Below are 18,743 nucleotides of genomic sequence, written 5' to 3'. Positions count from 1 at the left end.
TGATTATTTGCCTGCATGTATGTATGTGTACCATATGCATGCCTGGTACCCAAGAAGGTCAGAAGAAGGCATTGGATCCCCTGGAACTGGAATAACAGATGTTTGTGGGCCACCATGTAGGTGCTGGGGACTGAACTCAGGTCCTCTGCAAGAGCAGCAAGTGCTCCTAACTGCTGAGCCATCTCTCCAGCCCCTTGGATTTCCTTGCATTTGTGAAACTTTGGTAAGTTATATTTGCTACCCATAATACTTTCTCCCTGGTGTCATCCGTTACTGGCTTACTGGAAACACTGCCTGAGCCGACACAACCTTTCTTTCCTTTGCTCGGTAGTTCTTCCTCAGTCCCACTCCCACTCAGTACTAGGGATTGAACTTTGGTCCCCATGCAGCTAAGCAAGTGCTCTACCACAGCCTTCATCCCAGCGTGCTCCATAATTGCGCAGAGTGGTTTTTCTAATACCTCATTATCACTCTAGCTAACTGCTGGCAGCCCAGCTTACACTCCTTTTATTTTGTTGCACCTTCCAAAGTAACTAGTGAGCCCACAAAATGAGCACAGGTGTTTTAGAATAGACCTCCCACCTAATCAACAGTGAAACCCAGGAGCCTCCACAAAGGCTGTGCGTGATATCACCTGACGCAATGCTGCCTTCGGAAACTTTCCTACCTTAGATCTTGTGACTACACACGGTCCCAACTCTCCTCTTACCCAACTGGCAGCACTTTCTAGGTTTCTTAATGGCCCTGTTTCCACCCACCCCAGAGTGTGGGTGTTCTCTGAGGTGCTAGGCTTGGCTTTTCTCTACATATATCCAATGATGTTAACTTTGCATTTTTTATTGCCTTTATTTTTTTCCTCAAATTAGATAAATGCTAAACTTTCATTTCCTGTTCTAACGTTTGCCCTAAGAAGGCACACTGAATGTATACATTTTTGCTGGGAAGTTTTATTCATATACTGCTTATACAAAAATTAACAAAGGGACCAGTAACATGGCTCATGGCCCTTATCTACAGATCCTTATAGGCAAGTCTTACTGAGTTTGATACCTCCATTCCACATGGTAGAAGGCCAGAACCAACTCCCACAAGTTGTCATCCGGCCTCTGCGTATGCACATACCCATGTAGGCACAGATACACACACGAAGTATTTTTGTTGTTGTTGTTGAATTATTAGGACTAGAGAGACGGCTCAGCAATTAAGAGCACTCTTGTAGATGACCAAGGTTTAGTTTCCAGCACCCACATGGTGGCTCACAACCCTTTGTAATTCTGGTTGCAGGGTATCTAATGCCCTATATCTGATGCCCTCTTCTGACCTCCTTGGGCACCAGGCATGCCTATTTTGAACATACGTGGAGGCAAAACACTCATACACATAATATAAATCTAAAACATTTTAATTAATTAAAATTTTATAGTTGGGTGGTGGTGGCAGCAATGGCCTTTAATCCCAGCATGCAGGAGGCAGAGGCAGAGAGATCTCAGTTCCAGGACAGCCTGGACTACACAGAGAAGCCCTGTCTCGAAAAACCAAACGAACAAAAAAACTATTAAAATTTCAACATTTTCTGGCTGGGGAGGTAGCTCTAAAATAGCACATGCTAAACATGCACAAAGCCATGGGTAAAATCCCTAGCACCCCATAAAACTGGGTATGGTGGCATATGCATGTAATCTCAGCACTTGGAAGGTAAGGCAGGAGGATCCAAAGTTAAGGTCATCCTCAGGTACAGATCTTCTTCCTGACCACCTTAGACTGTCTTAAAAACAAGTGTGGAGCACTGGAGCGATGGCTAGGCAGCCAAGGGCAGTTGCTATCTAATCATGAGGACTAGAGTTGGGATCCCAGACACCAGATAATAAGCCCAGCATGGGCATCTCACAAATATCTATACAGCTCTGAGGAATCCAATGAACTCTTCTGGAATCACATGTACAGGAACATGCACCTGTACATATATCTGCACACACACACACACACACACACACACACACACACACACCTGTCTTTAAAGTAAAAGGCCTGGTGAGACAGCTCAGTGAGTAAAGGCCCCTGCCACCACCAAGCCTGATGACCTGAGTTCAAACCATGGGACCCACCTGGTGGAAGGAGAGAAACCATTTTAGCAAGATGTTCTCTGACCTCCTTACGTGGTGACACATACACGAGCCTGCGTTTGAGCCCTAGTACACAGAATTAATTGCCCTCTAATTAATTAGTTAATTAATAGTAAAATAAGTTAATTTTTAATAATAGTGAAATAAATTAATTTTACTAAATTAATAGTGAAATACAGGATGCCAACATTTTTCTAGATAACTAGGCTCAAAACTTGGGGGCACTGATTTGGGCAGATGGCTCAGAGGCTAATAGCACTGGAAGCTCTTCCTGAGGACTCAGGTTAGTTTCCCAGCACCCACACGGTGACTCATAACATCTGTAAATCCAGATCCAGGGGTCTGATGCCCTCTCTGGCCTCCCTGGAAACCAGGCACACACGCAGACAAAACACCCATGCACATTAAAAAAATTTTTTAGCCAGGCGGTGGTGGCACACACCTTTAATCCCAGCACTTGGGAGGCAGAGCCAGGCGGATCTCTGTGAGTTCGAGGCCAGCCTGGGCTACAGAGCGAGATCTAGGACAGGCTCCAAAACTACACAGAGAAACCCTGTCTCAAAAAACAAAACAAAACAAAAAAAACAAAAAAAATGTTTTTTTAATCTAGTAAAAAAGAAAAAAATTAACAAAGGGGTGGGAAAGTTGGCTCAACAGTTAAAAGCACTTGTTGCTCTTGCAGAAAACCCAGCTTCAATTCCCAGCACTCACATGGTAGCTCACAACTGTCTGTAACTCCAGACTCAAGGGATTCAAGGCCCTGTTCTAACCTCCATGAGCACCAGACACATACGCAGTATACATACGTACATGTAGGCAAAAATACTCATACACATATAATAAGAAAATAAACCTTAAAAATAAGACAAAAATTCACCAAGTACCTTTATATCTTATCCCATTTGATTCTTAGGACAAATTCTGTGAGATCAACAGAGCAGCTATTAAGCCATTTTACAAATAAGGAAGAAGACTGAGCGTTCATCTAACAAGATCCAGATCATAAACATTTGTAGGTCATATATCCCCATTTCTTTTACCCAACTCTACCACTGTAGCCCGAATTAACCATACACAATCAACAAATCAACGTGATAGTATTCCAATATTTTATTAATACAAAAAAAAGTGCAGACTCCTAGTTTGAGTAACTAGTTCAAAGTCATATAGCTGATGGCTCCCAGTATCTGAAGAGAAACGGGAACTCCTTTCCACCGCATTGTGCAACTATCCATATAATTAATTTGGCACTTATTACATGCTACCCCGTCTAAATTTGAGTCTGCGTACTTTCAGCAGTGCTACAGACACTGGATAGTATCAACAGTGCCTGGCAGAGGCCAGGTGTTCAGTTAAGGTTTGTCGACAAGCATAAGGGTGTCCTAGTCTAGCCTCACTTGGGTACTTTGGATTCCGCTTCCTACGAGGTAGGCTTAAGTTGTGTGTAAGTACCTACTAACTGATGATGATGTTCTGGAGAGATGACTCAGTGGTTAGGAAGATTTCTCTTGCAAAGGACCTAGATTCAGTTCCCAATAACCACATGGCAGCTCACAACCACCGGTTAACTCCAGTTCCAGGGATCCAACACCTCTCCTATCTTTCTTGGGCTCCTACATGCACATGGGGCACATACATACACTCAGGCACACACACACACAATAAAATAAAAACCAATCTTTTAAAGAAATAACAGATGAGGATGTATCTGTGTGTGTGTTGTGGGGAGGGTTTTCTGCATTCATTACTTCTGAACCCATGCAAATAACTGTACATGGATATGTGGGGACAACATACACATAAGGTTGTCAAGACAGTGTGAAAAAAATTTTAAAAAAACAAAACCAAAAAACAGATATTTCTACCAGGTCTTACTAGGCAACAAATGACAACGTTGGCATTTAAAAACAAGCAAACAAAACACTTCTATTTTAAATCCTGCAGGCGTTTCCTATTTCTTTCTTTAGCGATTCCACTTTATTTAGTGAAATGGCTTAGGTAGATGATGAAATGGGAAACTCACAGTAAGTAATTTCTTTTTCTTAACTTTTAGGCGGAAGAAGGGTGTGGATCTGCTCTTCACCGGGTGAGCAGATCTGTCCTTCCTTTTTAAATAGAAAACATTCTCCGGACGCTTCCCATTTCCCATCCAGAAAACGAAACCGCTCACTCAGATCTCGTAAAGGTTTAGCGGGGTTTCAGCTACGGATCGGGCTGACCTTCTCGCAGACCCAAGGGCTCCATAGGAAGGCGAGGAAGCGGTTCCTTTGACTTTGTCAGGCGTAGAGTCCAGCGCCTGCGCTCAGGAGCGAACCTTCATAAGGACGGACCGTAAGCACGGCTTCCGCAGCCGACGGCGCCCTTCAGCGCCGCTTCCTCCCGCCGCGGGGATTCCGTAGCTTCCGCTTCCGGTCCGGGGCGTCCTGGTGTCCGAGCGCTGAGGCGGCTGGTAAGGCGCTGGCGGGGATCTGGACAGCAGAGCTGGTGTGGCGGGAGGGCAGGATTTCTCCTGCAGGCCTGGTCCCTAGAGACGTAGAAAACCTTTTTTTTTTTTTTTTTCTTTCCGAGACAGGGTTTCTCTGGGCAGCTTTGCGCCTTTTCTGGAACTCACTTGGTAGCCCAGGCTGGCCTCGAACTCACGGAGATCCGCCTGGCTCTGCCTCCCGAGTGCTGGTATTAAAGGCGTGCGCCACCACTGCCCGGCTGCAAACCTACTTTTTCAAATTACATTTTTTTTTTTTCTTTTTTGAGTTTTGAGACAGTCCTTTTGTAGGCCTGGCACTTGCTCTGTACACCAGGCCGGCCTCGAGAATTGACAGAAGCCATATCGTTGCAGTGTGAGAAGAGGGATATTGATAACAATTGGCTTCTACTTTCTCTTTTTTAAAAAGTTATTTATACTTTATGTGTATGAGTGTTTTGCTTGCATGTATGTGTGTGCACCACAGAAGCCAGAAGAGGGCGTTGGGTCCTCTGGACTGGAGTTACAGATGGTTGTGAGCCACCATGTGGGTGCTAGGAATCAAACCTGGGTCGTCTTAACCACTGATCATCTCTGCAGACCTGCTTGTACTTTCTAAGATGTGAGGAATCCTTCCTACCTGGTTCCATGGGTTCTATTTCTAGATTGAATAAAACTACCTGTGGTAATGTGTGACTCTGTTGGGCTGTTCTCTTACTGATTTTCCAGCTTCCCTGCTCCTTGTCAGTCTGTAGGTCCTGAAGAATGAAGATTTGAAAGCAAGGCCATGGCTAAACACCTGAAATTCATTGCCAGGACTGTGATGGTTCAGGAGGGGAACGTGGAAGGTGCATACAGAACCCTGAACAGGTAAAAAGAATCGGAATTTTGCTTGTGGAAATGTGGGATTATCCTTTACTGAGCTTACCCCCTCATAAACTGTTCTCAGACTGGTCCCAGCCCAGTGTTTAGGCTTTGGACACTGTAGCCCTTCAATTTCTTATTGCAAAAAATGAAGTTCTTCCCAAATCAAACTTGATGGAGTTTACCCAGCATGCAGTCACCATCCCTTGACGAACCTGCATGCTCTCTGAGGTTTTGGAAAGAGCCCATAAGTCTGTGCCTGCTTGTGTACAGCACCTGGGAGGTGGAGACAGGAAGAATCTGAGAACAATGTAGGCTACATCGACTAGACTCTGTCTCAGCTGACCTCTCCCCATCTCAAAAAAAAGGAAAAAAAAAAAAAAAAAGCTAGAAGGGAGATGAAGAACACGAAGAACCAGCGTAGTGCATGAAAAATGGCTGAGACCGCTTCTGTGAAGATGAATTCCTTTGTGATTTTGTTCGTTTCATGTAGCTCAGGCTGGCCTAGGATGGGCAGGGTAGCTAAGGATAACCTTGACTCCTGATCCTCCTGCCTTAATCTTCCAAGTCCTGAGATTATGTGTCCGCTGTCACTTACATGGCCAGCTAGAAAAGATGAATTCTGGTTTTGTTCTTGGAGGAACAGGTCAAGATGAGACGGTATTACAGGTTCAAAGGGAAGTTAGAGCAGAAGCAAAACTATAGAGCTAGAGGCTGGAGGGTGGTTCCGTGAGGAAGAGGAGCGCTTGCTGCTCTTTCAGAGGACTGACAAGGATGTCGGGGATCTGACACTCTTCTGCCCTCTGCAGGTACCCACGCAGGTGACACACAAAAACAGATACATACATACACTTAAAAAATGACGTAGCCGCAGAGGAGGGGCTAGACTATGGGATAGACAGCAGTCCTAATGGTGCCGCTCCGCTCTAGTTCTTTTAGGCTTCCCTAGTCTGGCATGCCTCGTTTATAGTTGTATTAATTATGTGTGTGTGTGGGGGGGGGGCATGTGCACAAGTGCCAGCACTGCTGGAGCCCAGCAGCGTGGACCCCCGGAGCTGGAGCGCAGGGAGTTGTGAGCCACTGACATGGGTGCCGGAAGCCAGGGAGCCGACTCTCCAGCGCTCCCTTTGTTTTGTTGTAGTCTGATTTGGGCGGGGGGGGGGGGGGGGGGGGGGGGGGGGGTGTGGTGGATGTTGGTTTTTGAGAGGCGATCTCAGTGTGTAGTTCTGGCTGGTCTGGAACTGCTGTGTGGAGCTCCTCACTGAGATCCACCCACTCTGCCTCCTGAGTGCTGGGGTGCATGCCACCATGGTTGTCTTTTCAGCTGGTTTTTCTCCTATTTCCTTGGTTATCGGTCTGTAAGAAAACAATGGGCTTTATCTTGACTTGAAGATTGCTTTGAAGAGAGAGGTTTTTCTTCTTTTCTTTATTTGTTTTTGGGTTTTTGTTTGTTTGTTTGTTTGGTTGGTTGGTTGGTTTGGTTTGGTTTTTTTCAAGACAGACTTTCTCTGTGTAGCTTTTGGAGCCTGTCCTGGAACTCACTCTGTAGCCCAGGCTGGCCTCAAACTCACAGAGATCCACCTGCCTTTGCCTCTGCTGAGATTAAAGGCGTGCGTCCCATCACCTGCCTGAGAATTTTCTTATGTAGAGGGCAGTACCCTGCCACCAAGTGCCCCTCCGTTCATTTTCAACAGCATTTTCTGCCTCTGTCCATTTTGTGTAATGGCATGTATTCCTCATTTCTACTTTCAAAACTATAAAGCAAACGTGAGAAATAAAATATTTATCATCCCTTGCCTGAAGGAGGTGATCATCTCTTCATTGCCATCCGGTTACAGTCTTATTTAATCATTACTAGGGGTTGGTTTGTTTAAGATTATTTTATTTTTCTTTAATAGCATTAATTTATGTGCTTATTTATTTAATGTATGTGAGTGACCTGTCTTCAGGGACACCAGAAGAGGGAATCAGATCTCATTACAGATGGTTGTGAGCATGTGGTTGCTGGGGATTGAACTCGGGACCTCTTGACAAATAGTGAGCGCTCTTAACCGCTGAGCCATCTCTCCAGCCCATGAAATAAACTTTTTTAAAAAGTTATTTATATGTATGTATATCTATGCCTGTGTGTTTGGGTGCCCCCAGAGGAGGGTGTGGAATCCCCTGGAGCTGGATTATAATCCTGGGGCTGTAGCTCAGATGGTACAGTGTTTGAGGCTTTGGGCTTCCTCTCTAGTACTCTATGAACTAGGTGTATCGACACACCCTTATAATTCCCGCAGTTAGAAAGTGGTGGTAGGAGGTAAAAGTATTAAAGATTAAATAAAAATACAATCTAGGTGCAAATAACTAGTTGTGAGGGAGAAAGAACTAAATGGCAGAAGTAGAGGGTGGAGAAATGGTTCGGTGGTGATGAGCACAGGCTGCTCTTTTTTTTTTTTTAAAGATTTATTTATTTATTATGTATACAGAAGCGGGTGCCAGATCTCATTACAGATGGTTGTGAGCCACCATGTGGTTGCTGGGAATTGAACTCAGGACCTCTGGAAGAGCAGCCAGTGCTCTTAATCTCTGAGCCATCTCTCCAGCCCTTGTTTTGTTGTTTTGTTTTTTGTTTTTCGAGACAGGGTTTCTCTGTGTAGCTTTGCACCTTTCCTGGAACTCACTCTGTAGCCCAGGCTAGCCTCGAACTTCTGCCTGCCTCTGCCTCCCGAGTGCTGGGATTAAAGACGTTCGCCACCACCGCCCGGCCAGGCTGCTCTTGTATAGGACCCAGGTTCAATTCTCAGCACCTATAGACTGGCTTACAACATTCTGTAACTCCAGTTCCAGGGGATCTGACACCATCTTTTGGCCTCCATGGGTACCAGGCACATACCACTTACACAGACATAAATGAAGACAAACACTTACACACATAAAATAATAAAATAAAAATCTTAAAAGTAAATGCTGTGGGGGCTGGAGATGGCTCAGCAGTTAAGAGCACTGGGCTACTCTTCCAGAGGTCATGAGTTCAATTCCCAGCAACCACATGGTGGCTCACAACCATCTATAATAGGATCTGATGCCCTCTTCTGGCCTGCAGGTATACATGCAGAGCACTCATACATGAAATGTAAATAAATATAAAATTTAAAAAGTAGATGCTGTGTGGATACCTTCTACCATCTGGCTTGGTGTTATTTCAGATCTTGTTCTAAGGAGTCTGTTTTCTTTCTTTTTGGGGGACAGAGTCTTATGTAGTCCAGGTTGACCTCAAATTTACCATATAATGGGGATTTTTTTGTTTGTTTGTTTATTTTTTGGGTTTTGGTTTTGGTTTTGTGAGACAGGGTTTCCCTGTGTAGTTTTGGTGTCTGTCCTGGATCTCATTCTGTATACCAGGCTGGCCTTGAACTCACAGAGCTCTACCTGGCTCTTCCTCTCAAGTGCTGGGATTAAAGTTGTGTGCCACCACTGCCTGGTTGCTCCTAAGTCTGGGGTTATAGGCCTGTGTCCCACCCCCCACGCCCTTCTCTGCAGCTCTGGGGATGGAACCCAGGGCTCCATACATGCCAGGGAAGCACACTGCCAATTTTAAGCTGCTTCCCCAGCTTAGAAATCTGTTTCCTTCAGAAAACAAATAAACAAGTACAAGGCAGTTGGGAGTGGTGACGTATGCTTGCAGTCCCAGTCCTGGAGAGGCTGAGGCAGGAGAATCTCAAGCTTGAGCTGTACAGACCCTGTCTCATAAAATAAAAAGAACATAAAGTACTTTTTTCTTACTTCAGTTATTAAAACACCAAGGAAATTACAAGTTTAGGGCAGGGGGCAGTTTATGTTACCTAAAAAGAAAAAGAAAGGATCTGGGGATGCAGCTCCCTTAGCAAAACGGTCCTTGGCCAGCAATACCATAGAAAATGCCGCATGGTGGCCTGTGCCTGTAACCCTGGCATTCAGAGTCGGAAACAGGAAGATCAAGTTATCCTTGGTTACATAGCAAGCTCGAGGCCAAGCTGGGCTACATGAGACTACCAGAAGAAAGGAAGGAAGGAGAGAGAGATTCTTGGGACAAGGAGGACTTCAGTTAGATGGAGGTGTGTAGAAGAGTAAGTGAAGAAATCTAGGCTCCTGGACTCAGACTCTGATGTTGAATCTCTTTTAGGCTTCCTTATTAACTTGAAAATTTGAAACTGTGGCTTGCAAAGCAGTGCAGGGAATGTATTGGCAGTGAAAGTCCCTCTTCAGAAAGCTGTGTTTTAGAAATAGACTGGGCCAGGCCAAAGGTGACACAGGACTTTAATCCCAGTATAAAGAAGCAGAGACAGGTGGATTTCTGTGAGTTCAAAGCCAGCCTGGTCTATACAGCAAGTCCCAGGACAGCCAGCGCTACACAGAAAAACCCTGTCTCAAACAACAACAAAATAGTAGACTGGTTAGGGCGGTGTATATGTGTAATCCCAGTCAGCACAAGAAAGCTGAGGCAGGAGAGTAAGGGATTCAGGGTTATTCTTGGCTACATAGTAAGTCAGAGGGCAGCCTGAGATACTTAAGAACCTGTCTCAAAAACAACAAAGGAAGCTACACTTTTAGTATAAAAATATATTTGCAAAGAAGAAGAAAGCTGCATTTCTATTCTTTTTTTTTTTTTAATGTTACAGAAATGTCTTATAAATTGTATTTTTTTTTTGGGGGGGAGAGGAGTGAGCAGATACTTTGCTCTTAGGGTACTTTTTTAAGCAAGAACTTGTGAACTCACATGTGCGTATGGAGCCCTGGAGTGCCTGGTCCTCCTTGCCAGCTAAAAGCATTTTTCCTGACTTAGCGCTCACACATCTCCTTTCCTCAGCTGCCCTCTAGGGTCTTCCCTTCGGGTCACCTTTTCTACATAGCTGTCCTGCTCCAGTCTGCTCTTATCTTTCTCAGCTTTCTGATGGTTGTGGTTTAAAAATGAGTCGCTTGTTTTGTGATCTGATTACCGTAGCAGCACAAGTGAGAGGGGAGAGGTGTTTAAACCTTTGCTGTATTTGGAGCACAGAAGAAACCTATAAAGGAAAAACCTATGTGTCTGTCCAGGGGGACTGCCACAAAATGCCTGTTATATAACCAGGGGCTCATTGGAGCCCTGAGATGAGGTTATGGAGAGTGGGGGTTGCTGGGAAGCCTCATGTGATTGGCTGGCCCCCAAACTAGAAAGACAAGCACACTGGAAGCATGCCCCGGTTGACCCCTTTTCCTCCTCATGGGCCAGCTTCTGGGCTCCTTCTGTGTACACGCTTGTTGACGTAGGCTGGCTACAATGACATGTGAATCTGCCTCCCCCAGCTTCCCCTTGTGAGCAGCACAACTCCTTTTACATAATCAGTTGAATTTTACTAAAACTGGCAGCTGGTTTCCCCTTCGTGTAAGGTTGCCAGGCACCAGAACTCCCAGCTGATCTGTTTACACTGAGCTCTTCATGTGCTAGTCCTTGAACTACCTTTGCAAACAGAAGCAGCACTGGTAACACCTTCCCAAAGTGCTACCGTGGAGTGACATCCTCAGCGTTTTTACGTTGCTTACCCCACCCCGACTGCCTGAACTGGGAACTAGAGCCAGGGTCGTGCATATAAGATAGGCAAGCACTCTACCACTAAACCACACCCCCAGCCCTTTTGCTATTACTTGAGTTCTTTTGGTTTTGCCTATTTGGTTGGTTTTAGGGTTGTTGTTTTTTTTCTTTTGAGACAAGGTCTCATGTATCCTAGGCTGGCTATGTATGACTTTGAATTCCTGCCTCTACCTTCCAAGTGCTGGCAAACTGCAGGTGTGCAATAATACCACACTGGGTTATATTGTACTGGGGATCAAACCCAGGGCTCCTTCCCACCAGGCAAGCGTTCTACCAACTGAGTTACACCCCAAGCCCCATACTTGAGCTCTACTACAAAGCTTGACCTACATACATCCTTGCCTAGTAGAGATGAAGATGAATAAGTGCTTCTACTGTGTGTGGGCATGCATGTGTGTATTAATGTGAGTACTCGTGCACATGTGTTTGGAGCCAGAAGACACATCAGGAGTCCTGCCTCCAGCTCCATTCACCTTTTTTTGTTGCTTGTTTGAAACAGGGCTGTCTCTGCCTCCTCAGTACTGGGATTACAAGTGAGTGCCACCACACCCATCCATTTTACGTGGATTCTGGGGATGGAACTCAGATCTGTGTCAACTCAGCTGTCTTCCCAGCTTAATCTGTGCTTTGAAATTCTTTTTTTCTTTTCTCTTTGTTTGAGACAGGGTCTCACTGTGTAGTCCTGACTAGTCTGCAACTCACTATGTAAATCAGTCTGACCTTGAACTCACAGAGCTCCACCTGCCTCTACCTCCCAAGTGCTGGGTAAAAAATTGTACTGTGTCCGGCCCCCAGATGATTCCTTTTTTTAGTGCACCTCCTCTTTTTGGCTTCCATATTCTCTTTCCCTGCTTGAGAAGCCTCACCCAGCTGTCCTCCTCACTGTCTAAGTAAGTCTGTGCAGCCTGGCCCAATCACTGGGTACCCTCCAGGCCAATGAGAGATCCTGTCTCAAAAACACATATAGGACACATACACACTGCACAGAAGGAAGGTGGATGGACCTGAGGAATCACTCCTGGGGTTGACCCCTAGCTTCCACAAGCACCTACACACTCATGTCCACACACAGTCATGATTGGAGCCCCTGATTCATGGGAAAATGTGAGTGAGGCTGTTATAATGTTCCCATTTGTATCACTGGTATGAGGAGGGCCTGTATTTAGGTAGGCCCCCAATATTACTCAGACTTCAATCATGCCCCCCCCAATTTTTTTCTCTAAGCCTGGGTTTATACTTGTGGGACAAGTGCTCTACTACCGAGCTATATCCCTTTTATTTATTTACTTATTTTTATTCTAAAGCAGGATCTAAGTTGCCAAGGCTGATCTGAAACTTGAGATCCTCTTGCATCAGCCTCCCAAGTCCTGGGCTGTCAGACATGCACCACTACCATGTCAGTTCTTTTTTTTGTTTGTTTGTTTTGTTTTTCAAGACAGGGTTTCTCTGTGTAGCTTTGCGCCTTTCCTGGAACTCACTTGGTAGTCCAGGCTGGCCTCGAACTCACAGAGATCCACCTGCCTCTGCCTCCTGAGTGCTGGGATTAAAGGCGGCCGCCGCGGCTGCCGCCGCCGCCGCCGCCGCCGCCGCCGCCACCGCCACCGCCACCGCCACCGCCACCGCCACCGCCACCACCACCACCACCACCACCACCACCACCGCCCGGCTCCGTGTCAGTTCTTAAATACAAAGAGGAAGGAACTGCATTCTTCACTAAGATCAGATAGGAGTCACTTCTACATGTATATAATTACAGATGGCTTACCCCGTTTGTGCTTTGCTTTGCTTTGGTTTTGTTTTTTTGGTTTTTGGTTTTTGGTTTTTTGTTGTGTTTTTGTTTTTTTTTTTTTTTTTTTTTTTTTTTTTGGTTTTTCGAGACAGGGTTTCTCTGTGTAGCTTTGCACCTTTCCTGGAACTGACTTGGTAGCCCAGGCTGGCCTCGAACTCACAGAGATCCGCCTGGCTCTGCCTCCCGAGTGCTGGGATTAAAGGCGAGCGCCACCACTGCCTGGCATTGGTTTTGGTTTTTTAAGTCAGTCTCTGTGTGGCTGTGGTTGGCCTTCAACTCACAGAGATCTGCCTACTTTTCCTTCCATACACCCGGTTTCATGTGTAGTTTCTGAAATGCTCCCATGGTTAAAACGCACTGCACAGGGAGCCACTGTTCCCGTGAGAAGCTGTCCTATACCTCAGGTGTGTTGTGGGGGTCAAACGTTTGAGAACATGACTACAAGCTCCCCAAGAGTAAGAACCGTGGCTGCCTTTTAAATTTATCTCACAGGTTCTTACTGGGGCCTCTGGAAAGAAGTCAGGGCTATGTTGTTACTACTTCCCACTGTAAGTATACGAACACGGGTTGTTTTTGCCCTTGACTTCTGCTGGGCTGTGAAACTGGTAAAGAACAGTAGTGAGCCACAGCATCTCACTTCATTGCTTGTCTTTGTACAGAATCCTCACTGCCGATGGGCTTACCGAGGTCATAAAGCGACGGCGCTACTATGAGAAGCCCTGCCGCCGCCGCCAGCGGGAGAGCTATGAAGCGTGCCGGAGGATCTACAACATGGAAATGGCTCGCAAGATTAACTTCTTGATGCGAAAGACCCGGGCCGATCCATGGCAGGGCTGCTAAGGCCTGTGGGTAGAAGACCCACGTTAATTCTACGTCTAACTCTTTCCTGTTACCTTTCTGTACAATAAACTCAATCACATGTGAACAAGAAGGCTTGAACATATAGAAGCTTTCTCAGTCCACAGTGGACCCTTTCTTTTATCGATAGGAAAAAAGTTAATCAAAAACTGGAACAGGAGCAGTAATATTGGTTGCCAGTCTAGGAGAGGGGCCAATCAGGAGTTATATGTAATGGGTACAGTTTTGTTTATAAAGATTTGTAGAAGTTCTAGAAACCATGGTAACAAAAAATGTATATATTAGGGTTGGAGAGATGACTCAGCAGTTAAGAGAGCTTGCTGGTCTTTTATAGAGGACCTTGGTTGGGTTCCAACACCTGCTGGGGCCTTACAAGGTCTGTGACTCCAGTTCCAGGGGATCTGTTGCCATCTTCTGGCCTCTGCCTGTATGTAGCACACATACTTGCAAAACTTTTTTTGGCGGGGAGAGTCTTTCAAGACGGTTTCTCTGTGTGCAAAATACTTTATACACAAAAATTGTAAGATTTTAGTGAATGTGGGACTGGAGAGATATCTTGGCTTTTTTTTTTTTTTTTTTTTTTTTTCCAAGACAGGGTTTCTCTGTGTAGCTTTGTGCCTTTCCTGGTAATCGCTTTGGAGACCAGGCTGGCCTCGAACTCACAGAGATTCGCCTGCCTCTGCCTCCCCAGTGTTGGAATTAAAAGCGTGAGCCACCACCGCCCGGCCATATTTTGGCTTTTTAAGAGTACTGGCTGCTCTTTCAGAGGGCCTTGGCACCTACCTGGTGGCTCACAACTGTCTATAACTCCAGTTCCAAGGGAATTTCTTTTCTAACCCTGACAGGCACCAGACACACGTGTAGTACATAGACATACATGTAAGCAAATGCTTATCAAATTAAGTGAGTGAATGTACTTAATATTGCTGAGTGGTACACTTGGTTAAATTTGGTTTAGTTTGGTCTGGTTGTTGTTTTGGTTTGGTTTTTTTGCGGGGGGGGGGGGGGGGGGGGGGGGAGGGGGGTGTTTTGTTTTTTGACACAGAATCTCACTATGTAGCCCAGGCTGGCCTCACACTCTGAGATCCATCTGCCTTTGCCTCCTTCTTCAGTGCTGGGATTAACAATGTGCTCCACCATGCCCAACTACATTGCTATGCTTTTAAAGTTTAAAGCCCATTTTCAGAGTCGGGGAGGCAAGGAAAAGTTCCAACTGTAAAAAAAAACCCTGCATTTCCTACCCAATTTTTATGAGCCCCAAAGCAAGTCTCACTGGAAATGCAGATGAGTCTTTTTTATTAAGCTACCCTCCACCCTTTGAGTAGAGAAGTATGTATGTAAACTAATGCTGAAATCCTTGTCCAAAAGAATCTGAAGAACAAACCTAACAAGGCTAACTCCTGTTTCCGCCCTTGAGGTTTCCTGGATGCGCTCAGGAAGGCAGAGGGAAAATGCACTAGTGGGTGATAGAGCAGTAAATGAACAGGAAGGAAGTAGCGGTGCTCAGAGTGAGAAGTAGTGTCGCATCCGAACTGTGCAATGCCTGGGGATCAAGTCCAGCAAACCTTTGTCCTGTGTGCACTCACTCTCTAGCTGTAAGTTCTCACTGTGTCGGCATCTTCCCACAGCAAGCATCTTGACCAGTAAGGAAACCTGTCCTTTGTCTGCTGCATCTGCTTCCCTGTCTTGGTCTCCCGAGTGGAGCGCCTCCAGTTGACACAAGCATCTGTAGAATAAATCAGAGAACCTTCTCCGCATGGACTTGAGGGGTAGCATTTAGGGTTAGTGTGTGCACATGGCCCCTTATGGTGGAATGCACCGGCTTTCTAGATTTCTAGCCTTCGCTGTCACTTTGGAGATAGGAAAGCTGGCCTCAAATGTGCAGTTTACCTGCCTCGTCCTCTCCAGTTGGTGTTGCAGGTTTGTCCCTTCTCCAGTGGCTGGTGCTGCTGAGCCTTTCAGGAATTTGTTCACCTTTCCCCTTTGAAGGGGTATTCAAGTCCTTAGCCACCTCTGAAATTATATTTTTGCCTGCCAAGTTGGAGTTTCTTTCATTCTCGTGACAAAGTCTCATCAGATACCTGACATGGAGATGTTGCCACCCACGCTGTGGGTTATCTCCACCACAACCCCCGCCCCCCCCCCACCCCACCCCCACCCCCGACAGTTTCTCCGTGTGGTTTTTTGGTTCCCGTCCTGGAACTCACTTGGTAGCCCAGGCTGGCCTCAAACTCACTGAGATCCTCCTGGCTCTGCCTCCCAAGTGCTGGGATTAAAGGCCTGCGCCACCACCGCCCGGCTGTGGGTTGTCGTTTTTTCTCTGTTGATTGGTTCCTTTGCTGCTTGTTCACTTGTTGTGACGTGGCCTTGGCTGGCCTGGAACTTCTCATCCTCCTGTCCCAGCCTCCTAAGGACAGGGACTACTGGCATCTACCATGCCCAGCCCAATGCAGATGTTTTCCACATCCATGAAGTACAGTTTGCTTTGTTGCCTTTGTTTTTGATGTCCCATCCAAGAATTCATTGCCAAATCCAGTGTCGTGGAAACTAAACTTGTTTTCCTCTAAGAGTTTTATAATTTTTCACTCTTAATTTTAGTATAGTTTTTAAAATTTAGATCTTTGAACCATGCAAATTAATGAGAATTTAACTACATTTTTGGGGTGTTGGATTTCAGTATCCCTTGTAGCCCAGACTGACCTCAAACTCAACATTTAGTTGAGACTAGTCTTGAACACCTAATCTTCCTTCATCCAACTCCATGTTTTCAGACAAAAATTTAAAAAAAAAAGAGAGAGACAGTGTCTCACTGTACAGCCTTGGCTGTCCTAGAACTCACTATGTACAACATATTTGCCTGCCTCTGTCTCTAAATACTGGGATTGAAGGCATGCACCACCACTCCCAGCCAAAAACTAACTTTAAAAAATTACATTTATGCCCGGCGGTAGTGGCGCACGCCTTTAATCCCAGCACTCGGGAGGCAGAGCCAGGCGGATCTCTGTGAGTTAGAGGCCAGCCTGGTCTACAGAGTGAGTTCCAGGAAAGGCGCAAAGCTACACAGAGAAACCCTGTCTCGAAGAAAAAAAAAAACCTACACAGTGAAACCTTGTGAAAAACCAAAAGGAAAAAAACAAAAAAAATCTGAGTTCAATTTTCTATGGGAAATGTTTTAGAGGAACTGGTTTTATTTTCAATATTTAATCAGATGAGTTTAAAATAACTATTGGTCTCTCAGTTACTGGCTGTGATTCCTCCATATGATTTTTCTGAATTGTTTCCTCCATTAGGAAATGACAAAAGAAGTCAGGCACAGTGACACACACATGTAGTCCTAACCTCCCAAACTGAAGAACCAGGGTCACTTGAGCCCAGGAATTCAAAGCCAGTCTGGAGAAAACAGACCTCAAACAGAGAAGGGGGAAATAGGAATCCCTTCAGGGGGATTAAATGATATATTCAAACATGCTAAACGGGGGTACTGGCAGAAGGAAAGATGTGAATGAGTAGAACAGAATAAACTCATATATGGTCATATTGTTGATTTTATTGTAGTGCTGGGCATCACACCCAGGGCTGAACCATGTTAGGCAAGTGTTATACCACTGAGCTACTTCCCAAGTTCTGGTTTACTGACTTAAAATAGTTTTTTCTTTAAAATGTGTGTGCACGTGAAGGTCTGAAGACAACTCTTAGGAGTCACTTTCTCCAGCCGCCTCACTGTATCTTGAACTCAAACTTAGGTCGTTGTCAGACTCCTCTGCTTACAGAAACAAGGCTGCCAACGCTGTTCAAAAGGGAAAGGACGGCCTGATAAACAAATACGGTGAGGGCTGGCTTTGGTGGTTCAGGCCTGTAATCTCAGTATTTAAGAAATGAAGATGGGGGTGGAGGTGGCACAGACCTTTAATCCCAGCACTCAGGAGGCAGAGGCAGGTGGATCTCTGGTCTACATAGTGAGTTTCAGGACATCCAGGGCTACACAAAGAAACCCTGTCTCAAACAAACAAAAAACCAAACCAAAAAAAAAAAAAAAAAAAAAAAAAAAAAAGGAAAGAAAAGAAAACAAATGGAGGTGGGAACATCAGGAGTTCAAGGTCTTCCTCCACTGCATATTGAGTTTGATGCCAGCCTAGACGACATAAGACCTCTCTCAAAACAAAATAAATAATAGTATTGGGAAACTGGATATTCACAAGCATAAAAATGAAGTTAAAGCTGGAAATGGTGGCACAACAGTAGAACACCAGAAGTAATTTCTCTTACCTAACTGCATTTTGATGTCTTATCTAACCGATATCCACTCCCCCCACCTTTCCCAGAAGAATTTCCATTCTTTTAAAAAAAAATTGTAACTCTTAATAAAATAAAATAAATTTTTGTATTGCATTTTGAGGGGGATGTAGTGAGGAACTGCCACAAAGTATTTATTAAGTACTTATTGTGTGAGTGATAAGTATTTAAGACATATCAGTGAACAGAGGCGTCAGAGGGCTAGCACTAAGCCTAAGCAAACTTGTATAAATATGGTGGATATACCATACATACGTACAGTACAGTACGAAAAGGAAAATAGCAACCAAGAGTGTCAAGTATCAAATTAAATAAAGTGGCCACAAAGGTTTCTCTGGGGCCAATATGAACAGAATTCTACGCGAAGGAGAGTAGAGTGCAAATATTGCAGATTTCTGAGTAAAGAGCACCACAAGATGGAAAGCGACAAGCCAGGAAGTGGTCCAGATTCTGAGCCTGAGTAAGCAATGGGAATACTAAGTGTGATCCCCACAGGTTAGGGTGAGGCAGGTCTCGTTGGTGTTTCATTGGTTAATGGAAAGTCAGGGGATAGCTCTGAGTGTGTGTTCTTTTTGTTGTGTTAGATTAGGGAGACAAATTTAAGGAGGGATGGCTAATACTAGTGATTATAACTTTTCTGTGTAACAAAGGCCATTTTGAGCACGAATGTGGAAGTCCTCGCCTTTAGTTCTAGCAGTAATCTTAGCGCACTAACTCTTGCTGCCAACCGATTTCTGCTCCAGGCAGTAATGACTGGACTAA

General features: G+C 45.2%; 1 protein-coding gene across 1 annotated transcript; it reads left to right on the top strand.

Annotated features, from left to right (window-relative positions):
- The first annotated feature begins 4,461 nt into the window (after positions 1 to 4,461).
- On the top strand, positions 4,462 to 13,761 carry Mrps21 (mitochondrial ribosomal protein S21). Its single transcript, XM_059264891.1, has 3 exons — positions 4,462 to 4,572; positions 5,314 to 5,454; positions 13,490 to 13,761. Exons 2-3 carry the CDS (start codon positions 5,372 to 5,374, stop codon positions 13,668 to 13,670), a joined length of 264 nt encoding a protein of 87 aa, XP_059120874.1. The 5' UTR covers positions 4,462 to 4,572; positions 5,314 to 5,371; the 3' UTR covers positions 13,671 to 13,761.
- Positions 13,762 to 18,743: the final 4,982 nt, after the last annotated feature.

This window comes from Peromyscus eremicus, chromosome 6 (genome assembly GCF_949786415.1).
Source record: "Peromyscus eremicus chromosome 6, PerEre_H2_v1, whole genome shotgun sequence".
Lineage (NCBI taxonomy): Eukaryota > Metazoa > Chordata > Mammalia > Rodentia > Cricetidae > Peromyscus > Peromyscus eremicus.
The sequence above is the reverse complement of the archived record's forward strand: the minus strand, read 5'-3'. Positions and strand labels throughout refer to the sequence as shown.